The 20,746-nt window shown below is 42.2% G+C and overlaps 2 protein-coding genes across 2 annotated transcripts in view; both read left to right on the forward strand.

Annotated features, from left to right (window-relative positions):
• The first annotated feature begins 516 nt into the window (after positions 1-516).
• Positions 517-15,360, forward strand: tap2t (transporter associated with antigen processing, subunit type t, teleost specific). The gene is made up of 13 exons (XM_080746896.1): positions 517-753; positions 911-1,155; positions 1,579-1,889; positions 3,049-3,163; positions 3,387-3,517; positions 4,346-4,551; positions 4,891-5,088; positions 8,852-8,980; positions 9,259-9,447; positions 9,855-10,028; positions 12,337-12,496; positions 14,015-14,151; positions 14,549-15,360. The coding sequence occupies exons 2-13, from the start codon at positions 950-952 to the stop codon at positions 14,732-14,734; spliced, it is 2,142 nt and encodes a 713-aa protein (XP_080603022.1). The 5' UTR covers positions 517-753; positions 911-949; the 3' UTR covers positions 14,735-15,360.
• A 1,349-nt stretch (positions 15,361-16,709) lies between these two features.
• Positions 16,710-20,746, forward strand: part of acsf2 (acyl-CoA synthetase family member 2) — a 30,855-nt gene continuing 26,818 nt past the window's right edge. Inside the window, exons 1-2 of the mRNA XM_080746899.1 lie at positions 16,710-16,944; positions 19,978-20,173. Coding sequence (XP_080603025.1) covers positions 16,823-16,944; positions 19,978-20,173 — 318 coding nt within the window. The 5' untranslated portion in view covers positions 16,710-16,822. The remainder of the gene's footprint in view (positions 16,945-19,977; positions 20,174-20,746) is intronic.

Here is a 20,746-nt window from a genome sequence, read left to right on the forward strand (position 1 = left end):
CGGTATTCTGTGAAGATAGTACACATTCATTATGGATGTGAATGACTGTAGCAAAATGATATCTAAAAGCCTGCTTGCTTTTTAATGTGACATGACTGAAAGCAAGGACATCGCTTAGTTTGAATATTGCCAGACATACAATATATATGCCTGCGTTTTAGCTGGTATGTCTGCGTATTCCAGGTATAAGAGTATTGTAACGATTAAGGAATACAATTCCTCATTATGACTGACATTCAAAGTACTTGGCTGGTCGTGTAATAGTGTCTTCTCTTGCAATTAAGTATTTTTGTAAAGGCTAGTATTGCTTTCGGGCCAAATTATACCTTTTCATATGAATGCATTATTTATACATTGTGAGAAAATAAAGTAAATGCGTTTATTAAATTATGTTTTCTTTGTATCATTATTGGTAGGCATTAACAGAGCCTTATATGAGGACATGTCGCCATCAAGTGGTCATAATTATGAAGTACTTCCTGAAGATAAATTTAAAAAAGCCTGTCGTGGAAAAGAAACAAGACGTGGAGGAACCGCAGCTGAACGCATGGGTTTAATAGAAGGGTCTGGACGTCTGGAATGAATTATATATAGTAACACGGAATCTGACCGTTTTAAATTAAGTTGTGTGTTCTAGTGGTTTCCAAATGCCAATGGGTCGAAGACGAAGTGTGCTGCCCTCGATAGGGAGTGGGAAACTGACAAAGCGAAAGTAAAAGTAAAGCGTCCTCCTGGGCCTAAAGTGAGACAACGGTAAGTAAGTCTGGGAACAAAATATTGTCTAATGACATTTTTAACAACGTTAAATCTCTTATTAAGTTGTGACAGAATGGTTTGCTAATCAGAATGGTTTTGCAGATTGTAACAACAACATTCGTGTTCCACTGACTGGGGTTAATTTCACGTACAGGTACATCTTCGGGGTGGAAGTGTGGAACGCAGAAGGGAGATGGCCGGAGAGAAGAGACTTGTGTGTGTCGTCCTCCTGTGTGACTGTGTGCTGTGGCTGTCACTGTGGGGAGGACTGGTGCTCTGTGACTGCTCCACTTCTGGAGGACCGCTGGGTCTTTGGGCCTATGCGGCTGTAAGATGGACAATCCTCTATTCTCTGACCTGGGTGTTGACTGATGGGAAGCCCCAGTGTGCACTTAACAGGTGGGCTATGGTGGAAAAAGTACTCACATTCTTTACTTAAGTACTAAAAGTAGCAATACTGCAATGTAAAAATACTCTTTTACTTACAAGTAGAAGTCAAAATGTACTTGAGTAAAAGTACAAAAGTGTTTGTATCAAAATGTACTTGAAATACAAAAAGTTGAAATTACTCATTGTGCAGAATGTCCCTTTTCAAATATTTTGAAAATAGATCTACAATGCGACAGCTTGTAGATCGTCTATTTTCAAATGGCCGAAATGTATTTAGGCCTGGGGTAGAGTGGTTAATGTATGTTTTAACAATCAAAATCTGCAAAGTAAAGTTACAGAATTGTAGTGTAGTGGAGTAGAAGTAAAAGTATTGGAAATTGGAAATACCCGAGTAAAGTACTCAAATACTTTTTGTACTTTCCACCTCTGCAGGTGGGTTGCTCTCCTCTGCCTGCTGCCGCCCGTGTTCGAAAGTGGACGGGCACTCGTGGCCGATCATCAGCCCCCAGTGCTCTTCCGTGGAGGTGGACTTATCCCAGAACCCAGTACTGTGATCCTGTGCACGATATCGTCTCTGGTCGCCTGTGGGGTTTGGGAACTGTACCTCCTCGGCGGAGCTGGGGCGAAAGTAGATGTTAAGAAAGTGGATGCCAGGAAGGTGCTGACCAGAGTGGTGATGTTTTTCAGACCAGATGTCCTTCATCTGACGGCAGCGTTTTCTTTCCTCATCGTCGCCGTAATCTGTGAGTCAGTACTGTATAATATGCATCATAAAACTAGTACATCATCATGTTATGACGATACTGTACAGCAGGGTTCCCCAATAGGCGGCCCGCGGGCCATTTGCGGCCCGCGGGGTGCTACTGTCTGGCCCCCACCAACCCCAGTAATAATGGTGATATAAGAGCAGCAACAACTCTAGTATATCGTCATTGTCGGGTGGAAACCTCGTATCTCCGAATTTGTATGTTCTTTCGCAAAGTAAAGCCCTGCTTCATCATACAAGGCCGTCGCACAAAAGTAGTGAAAACAGCAGATCTACAAGCACACAACGCCTCGCGATGTGTGCTTGTAGATCGGCTGTTTTCACTAGTTTAAATCATTTTTAAAATGATAAATGTAAAACAAACGGTTTTGGACATACAAGATTTTCACCCGACAACGACGATATCTGAACTGTCGCTGGAGTAGCGGGAACGCCACCGTCGCCCCCTGCAATGTTGTGGCCCTCGGCTTGTTACCCTGGACATAATTCGGCCCTTGGGGAAAACTAATTGGGGAACTCTGCTGTACAGTGGTGCAAATTTGATGCAGTGGATTAGTAATGCTGTAGAACCAATTATCCATGTCCCTGTTATGAAAAGGTATATAATGGCAGAGAAAACTGAATGAGTTAAGGCTAGGGTGACCATATTTTCAGCCGCTCAAACTGGGACGCAAACCACTGTTGCCTAAAACTGGGACCCTCAAAGCAATGCGCACGTTACCGCGCACGCGCGTGCCCATTCTCTAACGTTTGTGCACGCGCTCACATACACAACGCAGGGTTGCATAGGCCTACAGGTAGTGAGGGATTGACAAACAGGCTCAGTGTTGAATTCAGACATGCAATGAATTTGTTCATGTTTTCTGATTGGTTAGGTGAGCATGTTTTCATGAAAAGAACATGATAAATGTCTATGCAACCACTAAAAACAGCTACTATTATTTGATTTCTGGCGAAAACCAGGACAATTTTGCAGTGAATGTTGAAAACCGGGACATATTAGTGTTTTAGAGATATTTGTCGGGACACTGGGACACGCAGCTTGAAAACGGGACTGTCCCGGGTAAACTGGGACGTCTGGTCACCCTAGTTAAGGCTGTCAAACAATCTGTTCACCTCTGATTATCTGTTTGCAGGTGATACATTCATCCCATTTTACCAGGGGAGAGTTATTGATATGCTGAGCGGTCAACACCTTCATTCAAGCTTCACTCAGACAATCGTTCATCTGGCACTTTTCTCACTTGGAAGGTGACACAACAATAGTGTTACATATTTCTCCCTCCCCCTGCCCCCTCTCTTAGGTTGCACAAAAGGCTATTATGATTTTCCCACATGTAGGATTGAATCCTGCTTTTTACTTGTTTTTCCCTTTGCTGCCTCTCCATGTATATGCTCAATGACCTGGTCTTATAAATAAATCATTTAGGTGAATGGAAAGATATCTCACTTTGAATTGTTCCCTATATCCCAGCATGCTGTGCTCTGGGCTGAGAGGAAGCATGTTCATGTTGACCCTGTCCAGGCTGAACAGGCGAATGAAACAGCTCCTGTTCCATAGTTTGCTGCAACAGGAGATCCATTTCTTTGAGGACAACAAGCCCGGTGAGACACACACAAACACATGTAGCATTTTCATTCTGATCGCATACCGTATTCCAGGGAGGTTATTATAAAAATCTTTTAGCCATTTTAACTGTCGCTTTCAGGTTCAGTCTAAGGTTTTTAAATAAAAAACACATGCTTACACTTAGAGTTCTTTCCCTGTGGTGTTGGATTTATATTTTCCCACCAGGAAGTCAGGGAAATGAGAAGTCTGGATGCAACATGAATTACCCAAGCCGTAACAACTTGCGGCTCACAACTCTTGAAAATTACTTTAACTTTCAGAGACAGGCACACAGATATCATAATTCAACACACCTGACTTTGTGTTGGGGGTCTTGAATAGAGCCGAGCAGCCACACAGAGGCAGATAATCACATGCCCTCTCTTTGTGGGAACCGGGAAGTTTCCTACTTGAAATTTCCTACTTCCCATCTCAGAGCTGGGAGTGTTTGACGTCAGACCAAAATAAACTTTAATTTGTTGGGCTGCTTTCACAGAAAATAATGACAACCATATGCTGATCTATACAATGCTTTGGAAATGACCATTTCCCAGTCCTCCCACTGTTCTGGGATGGCTGTCCCTGTTGTGATATATAGACAATTTCTCAGAGCGGCAGCCATAAATGCGGTGTCAAGCGGCACCACTTCGCACAGCGACACCGCAGCTACTGTACATGGCAGAGCTCTGGAAAAAGGTCTATGCCTGACTTAGATAAAAATATGACTCAACATGTGAAATCACCATTATTTATAATACTACTGTTGTTGATTGTACTGTTGTTGTCTGGTCTTTGTGACACCTGCCACCTGCAAACACCTGCAGGAGGCCTTTCATCCCGCCTCAGTTCTGACGTGGACAGGATGGGCCGTGCCGTAGCACTCAATGCCAACGCACTTGTCCGTGGCCTGGTGAAAGCCAGCCTCATGCTGGGACTGATGCTGAGCCTGTCCTGGGAGCTCACAGTCCTCACCTGTATAGAGATGCCTCTCTTGGCCCTTATACAGAAAAAATATACCACCTACAGCCAGGTAGGTACCATGACATTTTCCCATGGGGGCGATGGGCCTCATTTATCAAAGCAATCAACACTCCTAAATGCATTTATGCAAACATTGTGGGATTTATCAGCGTTTTCATATATATCCTTTTCATTCTAAATATGACGCTGCCACACACTATTTATTATAATGGTAGAACAGAGTGTATTGTTATTTATGGTTGCCAAGACCCTGTAGAGCAGAATGATCTGTAATATGGCAGCGAGAGGAAACACCACACAACTAATGTCTAATTTGAGTCCATGATGTATGATGCCGTTTCCATATTGCTGATTGACTTATGTCTCCATGTGTTCCTCATTAAAATAGGAGGTCAAGGAAAAGGTGCAAGAAAGCCAGGCTCAGAACGCAGAGTTGGCTAAACAAACAATTGAGGGAATCAGAATTGTCCGCAGCTTCAAGGGAGAGAAAGTTGAAGTGAAGAGGTATAATGATGCACTGGAGCAGATGTACAATATCAAGAGACAAAAAGGCATCTACAGTGCAGTCCACCTTCTGATTCGGAGGGTAAGATGACATCTATGTGACTTGTTTGTCACTAAAATTAATCATTGTGCCCATTAACCTATTAATGTCAAATAAGTTAATTATCACATTTTCATTGATGACAATTTGTTGACAGCTGTTGCCGTTTGTGATTTGGTGCTTAACTGAACTGAGTTCAGGAGGTTTTTCCTTTTCACTTTTGCATTTCAAAAGAATACCTTAGGCCTTAGGGGTATCTTCCTCTATAATCCGTCAAATTTTTAATGCTTACATTTTGCATATTATTATAAATTATAAATTATGTCCTTAACTCATACAGTGCCAAACGACTTTCAGATCAACTATCTTACTATGGACTTCCCTGCCAAACGACTTAAATCGACTTTTACTTAGGAAAAAAAAAAAAAAAAAGTAAACATGATTTCAATCGCGATTTTGCATGTTCCACCCCCATACAACCCCATCTTTCATACAGGGCAGCCATCTTTGTTTACATAACATGTAAAACATAATGGCTATTATCTCAAGAATGCCTGAACGGATTTCCAATCTGATTTTTTTGTTTGAAAGCTGTGAACAGCCTGCACAAACATGGTGCATGATCTGTGCATGGGCGTGCATGATCTGTGCACTATAAATTACATGGAAGTCTATGGAGATTTATGGCAGGGAACACCCAAAGAAGGCATATTTAATTGGCAGTAACTGAGTTTTAATAGGCTACGCTATACCAATGTACCGTATTGTGTACTACAGACTGCAGCATGTGGTTATGTATGCCAGGGGCGGCATAGCTCAGGGGTAGAGAAACCGTTATTAGAGCACGAAGGGTTCCCAGTTCTAATCCGGGCTCCCCCTGAGTTAATGTCGAAGAGTCCTTGAGCAAGACTCTGAACCCCTAGTTGCTCCCGGTGAGTAGGTTGGTGCCGTGCATGGTTTCCTCCGCCACCAGTGTATGAATGTGTGCGTGAATGGGTGAATGTAATGCACAATCTATGTAAAGCGCCTTGGATAAAAGTGCTATATAAATGCACCATTTACCATTCTGTCCACTAGAGGGCATTCCAACCAAACATTTGGAGTGACCAAAAGAAATAATTAAGGCTTAGGCACAACATTGTTAATCGTGTTAAATTGCATGGATTCATTGCCCATTGTGTTTTAATGAGCTCAAATTAGGTATGTGCACTCTAACTCAATATAAACTAATATGAAGTAACTTCTAATCTATAAGGAACGTGTACAATACTTATAACAGGCCATCAATGTTCATGCACGTTTTCTGAATCTAGTGCAGAGCATTTTTTATTAGTGTGGTTGCCCTAAGAGGGCAACACACTATAGTACTTATTCAAGAGTGACCAAAAGTTAATTTTCTGTAGAGAAAAGTTGTATAGTTTAATTGATATTAATTCATTAGTGAATTTGTTCCCCCCATTGATTTATACTAGAAGCTGAGTCGGCGACCTGGCCAACTCGGAACAATGTAAATAGGGAATGAATGCCCCGCCCTTTAATGCAAACCCCATTATACCTGTTTTCATAGGACCCGTTTTGACCATCTGTCTGCCTGTGTCCATTTATGCCCATATATGGAGATATCTGTATCTGTCTGTCTGTCTGTCGGCGTCCATTTTATGTCCATATATGGAGATCACTGCAGTTATAGTTCTGGGTCCATTTTATGCCCATATATGGAGATATCTGTCTATCTGCGTCCATTTTAGTATCTGTCTGTGCCTCCAACTGTGTTGCAGACACAGTGCCGGTTCCCCCTTTAATGCAAACCTCATTATACCTGTTGTCATAGGACCCGTTTTGAACATCTGTTTGCCTGTGTCCATTTATGCCCATATATGGAGATATCTTCCTCCGGAACAGCCTGATGTCAACAATCAACCCCGCATAAGGAGATTCCGAACGTTTCGCGCCGGTTCGGGAAAACCGCGCGTCGGGTCGGGTCGAGACCCGGCACTGCACTCCGTGCCGCGGCGGGGAACGCGCGTGCCGAATCTGAAGCCGGTGGGACGAACGGTTCTCGAGATACGCGGATTACAGACACACACACAGACAGACAGACACACACGCAGAGACTTCTCGCATTTATAGATAGATATCCATATCTGGAGCTATATCCATATCTGGAGTTTGTGATGTCAAATGTAGAGGTATTGGCCAGCTCCATATATGGAGATCTAAGTGATGATTAAGTCATCTCCATGTATGGCTATCAAGGGTTTGATGAGGTCAGTGTTGTGATCTTCATATATGGAGTTCCAGGTCATGATAGTCAGCTCCATATAAAGAGAGACACACAACAATTACAAATGAAATGTTTCCCAAATATGGAGATGACTGACATCATACCGGTAGATGTCTGACATCATAGACCACATCATGAGACTGACACATGTGCATATATGGGCATTCCAAGATATGGGCTTAATATTGATGACATCAGGGATCTCATGGGCAAAGGAAGGAATGGTTTAGCACACACGCTCAAATAGGGACAAGGACTGACCGATACAGAGATATGTTTATTGCAAGTGTGACCCGTGTCATGGCAACTACACTATCTTTCTAGTCTAATATCATTCCAGCCATGGAGAGCTGTCTAGGATGCTCAAATAGTGCCATGGCAGCTGGGCAAGGTAGGGATACTTACGTGTGGCGTGTCACTCTCATGCATCAGCATTTCTTACTGTATGACTCCAACTGCCGTACCACCAGATGAGACTGCATTTCTGCAGTGTATTCACATTCAACATTTAGTGAAATTCTTGATTCACTCAAAATGTATTATTCACCAGTAAGACTCCCTAATCGGGAGATAAGCGACCGTTGGTCGCTTATCTCCACAAATAGGCCAAAAGTTTGTTTTACCAATTATGTGAACATTTACATCAACAAATCCCAAGTACTATGCAGAACGACCCATTTCAAGTTTTTAATGTACAACAATATTTAGAAAATAGGTCTACAAGCTGACAGTCCTCGTCCCTTATATTCCCATAGGTTATATGGAGATCTCAGTGTTTGTCAGTCCTTGTTCATTTATGCCCATATATGGACATCTCTATATCTACTGTAACAGTCCTTGTCCCTTTATGCCCATATATGGAGATCTCTTAACTGTAAGTCCTTGTCCCTTTTATGCCCATATATGGATATTCCTGATGTCATCAGTATATGAACATATATGGGCTTTCTGATATGCCCATATATGGAGATCTCTTAACTGTAAGCCCTTGTCCCTTTTATGCCCATATATGGATATCCCTGATGTCATCCGTATATGCCCATATATGGGCTTTCTAATATGCCCATATATGGAGATCTCTGTATCTCCATATATGGGTATAAAAGGATACTTCAGGTCTGACATCAGGTTTGTTTATATTGGGTTGCTAGGTTTGACATCACAAACTCTATGGGCCATCTGACCTAGAAATCTATATTTGGGCATAGATGACTCATCGTGACCTCATCACACGTCGACCGCACGTGTGACGTGCGGTCGACCGCACGTGTGACCGACGGTGGAGGTTTTCATACTAAACTGCGACCTTACGGTCGCAATCACACGTGCTGTGACAATAGCATTTTCACATCCAGGTAGGCCTAGGTGAGAACAAGATTGGCTAGCGTCGTCACTCAACACATTCATGAATGAATAAATTACTTAGTAAATACACATTCAACGGGCAATTTGAGCATTCAGAATTTAAAAAATATATGATTTGTTTTTCATATGGCTCTTATCACTGTGTGTGCCTTCCAGCTGGTGAGCCTGGGCATTAAGGTGCTGATGCTGTTCTGTGGACGTAATCTGCTGGCCTCTGGTCAACTCAGCATTGGCAGCCTGCTGACCTTTTTCCTCTACCAGAAACCTATGACAGCCAATATGAGGGTGAGTTCTGTTGTCTGTGCAGAATATGGATACTCACAGAAGAGAGTGCACTGCATAAAAATATATATATCCTGCAATGAATGCAGTATTCATAGTTGTTTTACATTGCACAATGATTTATTGATGGCACCCAGACAAAACATCTTGTGAAATAAGTGAAAAATGCTTTAGAATTATTAGTGTATTTAGAATTGTGGTGCCCTTTATGTGCTTGTATTCTGTTTAAGCTTAGGAATACTTCTAAAGATCTAAGTCTAAACATATTGTTTGTCTTCCAGGAGATCTTATATGGCATTGGAGAAACAGTGAGCACAGTAGGTGTCATAAACAAGGTGTTAAGCTATCTGGACAGAAGACCACAGTGTAAGGAGGCAGGAGAGCTGGCCCCTGAGAAGCTGGAGGGGCGAGTTACTTTTCAGAACGTCAGCTTCTCCTACCCCTCAACGCCCGATAAAACAGCACTCAAGGTTAGAGTCTGTTTACTCTTATCTGCCCCAGTAGAAACTGCTTTTAGGTTATATCAGTGAGCTTTTATTGATGTTGTGCATCAGGGTGCTCAAATCTTTTGTCACGAATCACCAAAATGTAAAGTGGTTGATGACTGTCATCCAAGCAAAATTGAGCAAAGTTCTTTAGAAATGTAATTAGTAGGCATTCGCTTTTGTATGGTTTATGCAGTATCATCATAGTGTTTGTGAGGATCGCTTGTACTAAGCTTGTACTCACCTAGAACATGAAATGTCAAATTAACTGCATTAAGAATCTCATAACCACCTATAATGCTTTGGTCATTCAAAAATAAATATTGTTCAAGCTCCGTTGTTTCCCACACTTTCTGCTATGGCTAACCCCGCATTAAACTGTTCCTTACCAGTCAGTATCGATGGAGCTGCGCCCAGGGAAGATCACAGCTCTTGTCGGTCCCTCTGGTGGTGGGAAGACGTCCTGTGTCAGCCTGTTGAACAGACTGTATGACCCTCAGGAGGGGGAGATCCTGTTGGATGGACATCCCCTTCACCACTACAAGCACAAATACCTACATCAAAAGGTATGGCTGTATGCCACAACATAAGCCCCGTTTTCACTGAGCAAAACTTCTGGGAGTTTTTTCAAAAATGACGGCAATTTTGAAATTCACGCCATGTGAAAACGGCCACTTATTTTGTGTCCCGGCAGTATTGGGGGCAGAAATTTGACGGGAAAATACCTAGTAATTTTTGATGAAAGTACCGTGACAATACAAATTTCCCTCCAGTGAAAACGCATGCCGTGAATTTGCCGTTTTTTTGACAACCAGGTGCATGAAAGGGCCAGTTAACAGTTTAAAACATTGTATCTGGGATTGAAAACGACCTGAATGTAAAGGAATATATAGAAATAAAGTAGGTCTACAGCTTCACCTTGAATAGGGGATTAATTATTTAGGCTAGAATCGCATTGACAAACACAGCAGTCTATTTCTTTCTTTCTCTGGTCATCCATCGTTTATGGTGTCGCGTGAAGAAGAAAAAAAACACAGCTAATAATCTACAAGCCCACAAGTGCAACACGTTGCATCATGCAGCGATCCTTTCTGAACCTTCTGAGCTTGCTCATGGTTCAAACTTATTTGTATTCTATAGCCTATTTTTAATTAAACTGTGTGGGTTTTGATACAAGTCCGGTCTGGAGAACGGGATGCAATGCGCTCGTAATGTTGTGATGAAAGCTGGAATCTTTACCAACTCAAAGAGCTGCATCATTAGTTAATAGTTTCTCCTCGTTGCATGATTAAAAGTGTTTTACAGAGCAGCGAGCATCGAGTCTGCATGGTCATCCATCGTTTACAGTGACGCGTGAAAAAAAAGCTAAATCTACAAGCCCACAAGCCACAAGTGCATGGGGGGAGCGTTTTGCTGTTAACTCATTGAGTGCCTATCCCGAATTAGTTCGGGATATATTATCGCATCCCAGAGTGCCTATCCCGAACTAGTTCGGGATATTAAAAAAAAAAGAAAAAAAAAATTGAAAAAATTTTTTTTGAAATTTTTTTTTTGGACCCCATCAAATCTAGTGAACATGATTTCAATCGCGATTTTGCATGTTCCACCCCCATACAACCCCATCTAACATACAGGGCAGCCATGTTTGTTTACATAACATGTAAAACATAATGGCGATTATCTCAAGAATGCCTGAACGGATTTCCAATCGGATTTTTTTGTTTGAAAGCTGTGAACAAACTGCACAAATCCACTCCAATGCAATCCAGGATTGCATTGGATTTTTTAGAGCTCATTCTTCTCTGTTTTTTTCCCATGCATGAGGTGTGCAAGGTTTAATCATGGCTAAGTTGACGAAAATAAGGCTTCTAAAATGCTTGGTAGCCAATAGCTAACTTCAAGCTAACTTCATCCTCTTCCTGTACATGCACAAAGGAAAGTGTTCAGGCAAGTCATGGCTGCAGGGCTTCTGCATATACCAGCATATCTCTATGGGATTTTCTATGGCCACTGGGCGCCCTCTAGTGGTGAAAGGGGTGGCACTAAATGAGTTAAGAGCGAGATTTCCCCCAACAGGTTGCATAACGCATGAGCGATCCTTTCTGAACCTTATGTGTTGTTGCATGAAGAATATTTTGTTAAATCCATTTGTAGCGTTCAGGGTGAGAGAGAGAAGAGACGCACCAAACCAAACTGGGGAGACTGTTTTTTTGCAGGTCTTTCAGTGTGTTTTTTGCAGGTCTTTCAGTCCGTGTGTTGCCATGTCTGCTAATTATAAGCGACTCTGGGCTTGATTTCCGTAAAGTTGCTTGTATTGATAGTGGCTGGTTGCGGTTTATTTGTTGTGAGCTTGTAGATTGGCAATTTTCAAGTAGCTGATGCGGCGATGCGTATAGTTTTAAAGTGCTCGTGTGGCTAGATAATATCACTTTTTGGGGCTTATTTTTGTACACCTGGTTGCTTATTTCTCTCGCAAAATCTGGCAACCCTGGTTTTCATGCCGTCACAATGGCAGTGAAAACGAGCGATACCAGTATTTTTGCTGCCGATGAGGGCATGTGAAAACACCCAAAAAACTAAACTCCCGGCAAGTTATGCTAATTATAATTCTTTATTTTGCCGGGAAAATTCCGGAACTGCAATGAAAACATGCCTATAGTAAAACATAACAAATGTATGGCTGTATGCCACAACATAGTAAAAAATAACAAAAGGTATGGCTGTATGCCACAACATAGTAAAAAATAAAGAACTTGCACCTGTGACCATACTTACCTCCCTTTCCAGTATCAACTGCATTTTGTAGTAAATAAATAAGAGCGCTTGTGATGAAGCACTGCTTTTTAACAATCTCTTTCACCTCTCCGATTGCAGGTGGCCCTGGTATCCCAGAACCCTGAGCTGTTCTCTGGGTCAGTGAGCTACAACATAAAGTACGGCTTGAGGGACTGTACCCAGGAAAAGGTTAAAGAGGCTGCAAGGAGGGCAAACGCTGAGGCCTTCATCTCTCATCTGGATGAGGAATATAACGCAGGTAACAGAGTTGCCCATGACCATGTGCAAAAGCTTCCAGTGCTCCATTAACCCACTCAGCTTAGCCTAATTCCAAGAAAAGGATTAATTACTGGCTGCACCCACACAACATAATCGGCATTGATTTATTTAGGTTGACGTGTCATAAAAAAAGAACATTCACATCATTATTTGCACAATAGCCTGTGTAGAATACCCTCAGATTAAATGTACAGTACTACACATATATTTGGTTGTACCACAATAAGGGAAAAAATGCCATATGCCCTTCTGTCTGGGAATTGTGAGTGTTAATATGTGAAAATTCAATGGCAAATAACAAAGTGGACATTTTAATAGTTGAGGACCATTGCAGAGGGGGAACTGTTCTTATGAGGATTTGGTGATTCATGACCAGTGACGTGTTGGGCCCTTGATTCAGCCCGGGAAAAGGAATTGGAGAGGCCCTCATTGTGCGTGGCTATTGGCAGTGCGCCATATTATTTGGGGGGCTGGTATTCACATGATAGACAAGCCAGTGGGGCCAATGTGATTGCAAGACTTGTCTATGTCCGTGGCCCATTTTGCTTATTTCTTTTCACTGAAAAATATAGTATATAAATATGTTCTTTGTTGAGTACCTAATTGTGTTGGGATGACTTGCTCATTAACATGTTATAATACGTAATGAGAACATTCTCAGTAGTTTTGCTATATTTAGTTTTTAGAGCCGCATTTGGGCATTGCTTCTGAGATATTTCCACTCATTTGAATCATCCGCTGCCTTGTACATGGTACATGACGACGTAGGCCTACATTTAACCCAGGTTTATATTTGAATATTTAAAAAAATGCTCAAAACGAAATAAAATGCCATATGATCCATATGAGTGTGGTGTTGCCAGGCAATACCACCAGGAAAAGTAATGTTGCTATGGCAATACTGGCAACATAGGCGGTGGCAGCCATGAGAGAGAGATCTCTCACTATAGCACTGCTGCTAAGTCAAAGATTGGCCATTTCAGATCATGAGAGACAAGCCAGTGGGCCAATTACATGAGTTATATTTACTTTGTGGGCCACCCAGCCCTCAAAATGGAACAAAGGCAGTTACCGTAATTACCAGCGGCCAACGTTTTTCTTTCTTTCTTTTTTTCTTTTTAATTGCCGGCCTGTACCGGCCGTTCGGGAGTTGTCCCGCTTTTCCCAATGGCCAGCATGTCCCTGATTCATGACTGCTGATTTTTAGAATAAGAAACTATATAGTCCTGTACGGGGCATACATACAAGGAATGTTTGGAAGTTGTGACAATTGAACTTTTTAACACATATGTGACATATTGCATAACATACCTTCAAACAGTAACCTAAAGTAGACAGCAGATATAAGATTAACAGCTTAATGGTTCGTTTCAGATGGAATAAACAGAATTATGTTTTATGATGATGGCAAGTGACATTTCTGTACCAAATGTTTGCTGGGTGTAAGGACCTTGGGAATCACCATTCTACCAATGGTCCAACATGTGTTTGTGTGTAGATGTAGGGGAACGTGGTGGCAGTCTTGCTGCTGGACAGAAGCAGTGTATAGCCATCGCCAGAGCTCTGGTCCGACAACCTCGGGTCATCATCCTGGACGAGGCTACTAGCAACCTGGACGTTGACATACAGAATGCCGTATGTAGAAAGGTTTTAGAGTGTACTTAAAAAAAAAACATAATTGGGAGAACATGTATTGTTATATTTGTGAAAATGTGTTTTAGCCCATATTTTGGAATCTAATTTCTTATTTTGAAAAACACCAGTGGAATACAATTGAAAGGTTTATTCTTTATTACGGCATATGACACTAAAGGTTACCAATTAGGTTGGAACCACAAAAGTGCAGATCTTGCCAATTACTTCAGACTGGCTGAAAGTACACTTGGGAAATGTTAATGATTATCCCATGTCTTATGACATAAGACACAGGCTTCTTTTGTAAACCAGTATCTTTCATTGTTTGTTTACAGTATTGACAAAATACTCATGTCAATACTGTAAACCAGTATTTAGAACCATTCTTGTGTTTTAGGTGACACAGGAGATCATGGCTTGTGGCCAAACAGTACTGGTGGTTGCCCATCAGCTGAGGACTGTGGAGCAGGCACATCACATTATCTTCATGGAGGATGGGAGAATTGTGGAGCAGGGCACGCATCAAGAGCTAATGGCCAACAAAGGACGCTACCATCGTTTGAAAGAGGAACTATTTACTTAAACACACTGTTTAACACATATATAATAATACATTTTAGTCGTCTGTTTTAGCAACACTCATGACGAGGTGCCAAATTCACTGCAGTTCTCATTAATGGCCGAGCAGGTGTCGCTATTTCCCCTCCTGCTGGCTGAAGAAGGATTACCACTGGAGATTTGATTGGACTTTACACTACATTTTATTAATGTATGTAGCCAGCGGAATTAGTTCATACAGATACACTTGAGGGGTCACTGCGCACTATGTTGCTTTAAGTCTGTTACTACTCTATTACGCCAGTCCTACGTCACAGGCGACGTGGCAGCCTGCTGGCAGTCAGCTGATCTCTTGCCAAGCTATGTAACCCCCTCAGGCTGTCATTCTCTTGCTGCTGCCTTCCAGGTCTGCTGTGCTATGCGCTTGCTTGCCCCCACCGCCTCCCCAGCTCCACCAGTAGGCTCTGCTAATTCTGTTCCCCATGGGGGGTGTTTATATATTTATATATTTAGATCCCCCTGCTCCTAATGGTTAATGATGTTCTTCTGGGCTGCGCTGAGCAGGGGGAAGCAGAGCCGACGCCAAGTCAAAATGTTACATATACACTTGTTATACTCATCAATAATAAACATTGTTAATCATATCGTAAGTTATCTGAATGAACTGTAGTAATAATTATGTCATACATACTTAATGCTTTCAGTCGCTAGTTTAAAGGGATAAGAGAATGCTCGCCCCAAAAACACATTTGCCCTTGGTCAAATACGCTGACGTTGGAACAGATGGACCCACCTATTTCTGGCCACCGAAGTCCACTCGCCCTGATCACCGAAGTCCACTCGCCCTAGTCAAATCCTGTAACCACTCACTGGTCCACACCAAACGGGACGAGTGGTCCGCTGAAGAAATATGGGCGAGCGGTCTGCGGGGAAAAATACGGGGGCTAGCGTTCTGGTTACCATTTAAAGTCTTCTTTTAATTACCATGATATGCATTTTTTTAAATTATGGTCCCATTCATTTTAAATCGATGATAAAGTATAGGGCTGCTGAAAAAAGAAAAAACTATTAACTGTAAATCACATTTACAGTCGATAGAGAAAATAATAGAGAAGTTATCAAAAAACACATTTATGTTATTGTGATAAATATACCTGTGAAAAAGGTTATATAAAAAATAAAATGTGTTTAATTGAAATAGTTACCCATATGACCTAACCCTAACCCTAACCCTAACCCTAACCCTAATTCAACTGAGATACCTTGTTTTCATAACAGTTCAAAACATAGGACTGTTAAGCCCCTATCAGAGTCGGTACCGTGAAGAGCTATCCACCGCGGTGTAGTCTTCTTGAGTCATAAAACTACAACATTACGTCATTCCTCGCGGTGAAGAGCTTTCCACCGCGAGTCCCGACACATCTCTCTGTTTTTACTTTCAGACAGATAGGCTCTTCACCCCGTTCACTGATTGGTCGATCTAGACCAGTCAGTCACGGTGAATAGGACTTCACTGTGACTGACTATGATGGCCTTCACTTATTTTCTGAATGAGGTGTTAAGTTTTCCACCTAAAATTTGCAGTGGATAGCTCTTAATGATAATAATGAATACCTACTCCTCCTTTACTTTTTTTGAAATGGAGCTTTTTTCTTTTCTTTTTTTTTTAGATGGAGCTACTAAGCCTAGTAGCCTACTATAAAGTCATTCTTTTGAGAAGGTTTCTGCACTATTCATCAAACTAAATCATTAGTTTGATTGTCAAGTGTTTGATTATAATGACTTACAGGATTTAATATTAAAGTCAAATTACGTTTATGAACATTTCTTTGTTCTTTTTAAGTTCATATGGGAACTCCTTTTCGGTTCATCTAAGGACTCGAGTTCACAAATGTAGATTAGCGCCACCTGCAGGAATTGGAACGCCTCGCCCCTTGTAGTGACAAGTGAGGCCAAGGCGGCGGCATTTAAGAACACTATCTTGAAAGTCCCTCCCTCGCTCCTCGCTGTTTAAGGTTCTTCTGTACCAAACTTTTAAAGCTACAATAGTTTGCACGACGGCATTCCCCAGACGCGCGCGGTTGCAGAGGCCACTCAGCTCAAAAATAAAACAATGATCTCCAGAATTGCATTTTGCTCGCAATCTCTGCGAACAAATAATACTTTTTCCAGGAGAGTGAAAGCTCTGCTGAGCCGACCATTGAAACATCCAGGTTTACTTTCCCAAGGAAGTTGGTGAGTTGCACGAACCATCATTGTTGTTTGTTTTGCAGTAGATCATAAATCAGTTGTCCACGGCACGGACTCATGATTATTCAGATAATGTCGGCATTATATTGGCGTTCTGTTCTGACTTTGCGAGGAAGCTAAAGTCGGCTCCTAAAAAAGTAAGGCATAAAGTCCACACTGCATTTTCGGTTAGATCACTTTTGTTTACAAGCAAATAAACCTACTCTGATAGTGACATGTATTCCATTGTATCAGAACCAGGGCGTATTCAATCATACATTTTAAGATGCCACATGGCAACTTTACATTCACATCATCAAATGACCCATACCAAACATGACATTTGATTTCCTAAGTTTGACCTAGATATATTAGATAATATGTTTGACCCGTCCGTCCTTATAGCTACACACTAAGCTTTACTCATTAATTAGGCTACTCATTATAACGGCACAGCCTAAATGCAAAGAAACAGAGTGGAAAACTTCAAGCTGTTATTCCTTTATAAATCACACAATGAAAATCCTCGATTTTGTTGTTTATTTTTAGTTGGGCCGTCTGCCCAAAAGAAGTCTGGGTTTCCGAGGCTATAGGCCGTCTGTGACCCGCCCCCCCGCAGACCGCCTACATTAATGAGCATTAATGCTCTTGGTGGCTTGCGCTGTTTGATCAAAATTGGAAACATGGTTAGGAATGCACCTTTTAAAACCGCTAGAAATGACTCAAGTCCTTTTATACCGGCTTTGATTAGTCTGAGCACTGCAACTACCCCTGTAGACTGTCGCTCCGTCTCAGTTTACCATAACACTAGAAAGGTGCGCTCAAAAGAGCATATCTCTCCGCCAGGAGGAGGCATGCCTCCCTCCCAGGCAGCATCTTTCTGTGTGGGGCATCACTCATATGCATAATCACTTGACATGTCATGACAATGTTCTGGGATTAATAAATGACTGAGTATGAAAAACCATGGGGCAATGGAGAGAATGGTGGCGTGGAAATCCTCGTTAATTTGTGGACTCCAGTCCAATGATAATAGAAAGTTTCAATTACAGTGCTGTAACAGTCACACAACATCATTCAGCAACAAGGTACTAGATAGAATGCCTGGCTCTGCTCTGACAGTCAGTTCATAATTGGCCTAAAATAAAACGATAATCCATAGTTCTCTCCTCAGCTTGTTCTAACTTCTCACTATCGTAAAACAAAGGCTGTTTATTCCTCCCACTGCTTTAACCTTAGGGAGCATAGCCTACTCCTTGCATTCCAGGCAAGCAGAGTCTAAGCTCTGCTTCTCAGTTCTGAAGTTTTGAGCACAACAAACTGATCAATACAAGCAATATCCTATATTAAAATTAACCTAGTTTTTAGCCAGGCTTACTCATCTGCGAAGAGAAATGTCTGGGCGCGGTATGAAGCAGAGAGTCCGCCGTGTTAATTTCCCCAGAAGTTTTTTTTGCAAACGCAAAACAAAAACAAAACTGTTCTACTTCTCCCGCTCCTTCGGTTGCGCTGGCAATAAAAAATATCCAAACAAAAGGAAACTGGGTTGGGGTCAATAATAGGGAAACTCACAAACTTGCACACACAGTGCCAAATATGGAGAGATGGTGGAGTGAAGAGATGCACATAATGGCACCCAGGAGGACTAGTTTTGGGGTATAGTGCTCTTTTCTCAAGGGCATCTAAGCAGAGCCCTCTGAAGTCCACATTCCATCTGTGCTTGACTTGAACCGCCAATCCTTCGGTTCAAAAGTCCATCCAGAATGAGCTACTGCTGCCCGGTTAGTGCTCTAATTGTAAGGAAAAGGGGAAAACCATAACTACATTAGATAGATATTCATGCACCTTACAGTCTGTTTTCTTGGCTGTATTATACTATGTTCAGGAACTGTTTATGGGTTTATGGAAAGCTTTTTGACAGTGATGGCTGCACTCGGAACTCTCACATTTCTTAGTCGCTTCAGCAACTGATCCCAAAGTTCACATGGTATTGGCCATTAGCATTATACCAACGGTGATGGAGCCCGAATTTCATTTCTCCCAAATTAAAGCTGTTTATTAGCGTTTTCTACTGTCTGTTGCCAGGGTTACGGTCCGTTCCTCCAGGCCATGGGATCTGTAGCCCCACACACACACACACACACACACAGCTCCCTCTCTCAGAGTGCATTCTCTCTCTCTCTCTCTCTCTCTCTCTCTCTCTCTCTCTCTCTCTCTCTCTCTCTCTCTCTCTCTCTCTCTCTCTCTCTCTCTCTCTCTCTCTCTCTCTCTCTCTCTCTCTCACACACACACACACACGCTTTCACCAGGTGCGTTTGATGTGTGTCTCATCTTCCAACGGGTATGAATGAAAAAAACTGTGGAGCAAGCGCATACATCCCCATACTTCTATTCACCTAAATTTGCTGTTAAATTATTTGTATCCATCATAAATATGCACTCCTCCATGAGCTGCTCCTTACATTATGATGCTCCCACATATTCTCACGCACGCACCAGTTACAGTAACTTTCCCCACAACCCACACTCTGCACATATTTTGGAGCACATATCTTCGAACGGGTAAGGTCTAGTAGATATATAATGACGACCGTCATTTTGACAAAGGAGTGTCGGGTGGGTTAGCGACTCAACCCACGGAGGTTAGATTTAGGGTGCTTAGTTCACACTGAACTAAGCATACTGGAGACGTGGGTAAAGGCATGGTTTTCTACACAAAGAAGGCAGTTCTTTCAGCATAAGATGCTGCATTCAAGTTCAGGAGAGTTTGGACAAGGCAATTCTCTTGAATGCTGCCTTCAGGTATGACATGGAAAGGGGGCATTTGCATTCCTTTCACCATAGTGAAAGCGGCATTCATGGAAAAAGTCTGTAAAAAGTGCCCTCTCCAGAGAGGGCACTTTTTACAGACGGATAAAAGGGCAGGGTCTCAAGCCCCCTTTGATGTCTATGTGTGCACGTGCCTGATACCAACAGAATTGCTTGATCTCGAGGCTACATTGCCAATGACATCTATCCCATCTCCCTGGTTCCTTTCAGTGCCATTCATGTGGACAGTCCGCCCATCGTACCAACTCTGACCACCAGCTATGCCCATGGCACCTCCTCCAAGTCTTTGCTTCACAGCACAATAGCAGAGACGCTGCAGCGCACTGTTGAGCGCTTTCCTGACAGAGAAGCCATGTGTTTCCCACAGGATGGAGTCAGAAAGACCTTCTCACAGTTTCAGCACGACGTGAGTGGCACACTTCCTCTTTCCACACTGTTGTTCCCTTACGTGCAATTTATTAGTAGCCTAACTCCATTCGGAGCAGTGCCATTTCAAGTCCAAGCTCGGTCTGAAGAAGAGCATGATTGAAACATCACTGCTATTGGATGTACTAATAAATTGCACTTAAGGGAGCTAAGGTGTGCAGACTGTCTATTTATATTTTATGATTGTCTTCCCTTGGTCCAGGTACATGTTTTTTTTGGTACACTTTGGTACACGTTTTTACAGTCTATGGGTTGGTTCCCTTGACACATCACTGTGACATGACAGGTGATATCACAGGTGAGATCACCTACTGTATGTGAAAGTCTGTATATGGGTATTCCCCAGAATCCATTTTATGCCTATATATGAAGATCCCTGATGTCATCGATATATATCATTGGCCAGATGGCCAAGACATGGCCCATATCTTGTGTGGCTGGTTCAGATAGGGATCTTCATCTATGGGCATAAAATATGGGGACCACCCATAAGTCCGAATCTACATCTCATTAGTGCCACCAATGCCATGGCACCTACATGGAGATCCCTGTC

The sequence above is a fragment of the Nannobrachium achirus genome (assembly GCF_963921795.1).
Source record: "Nannobrachium achirus genome assembly, chromosome: 18".
In the NCBI taxonomy this organism is placed as follows: Eukaryota; Metazoa; Chordata; class Actinopteri; order Myctophiformes; family Myctophidae; genus Nannobrachium; species Nannobrachium achirus.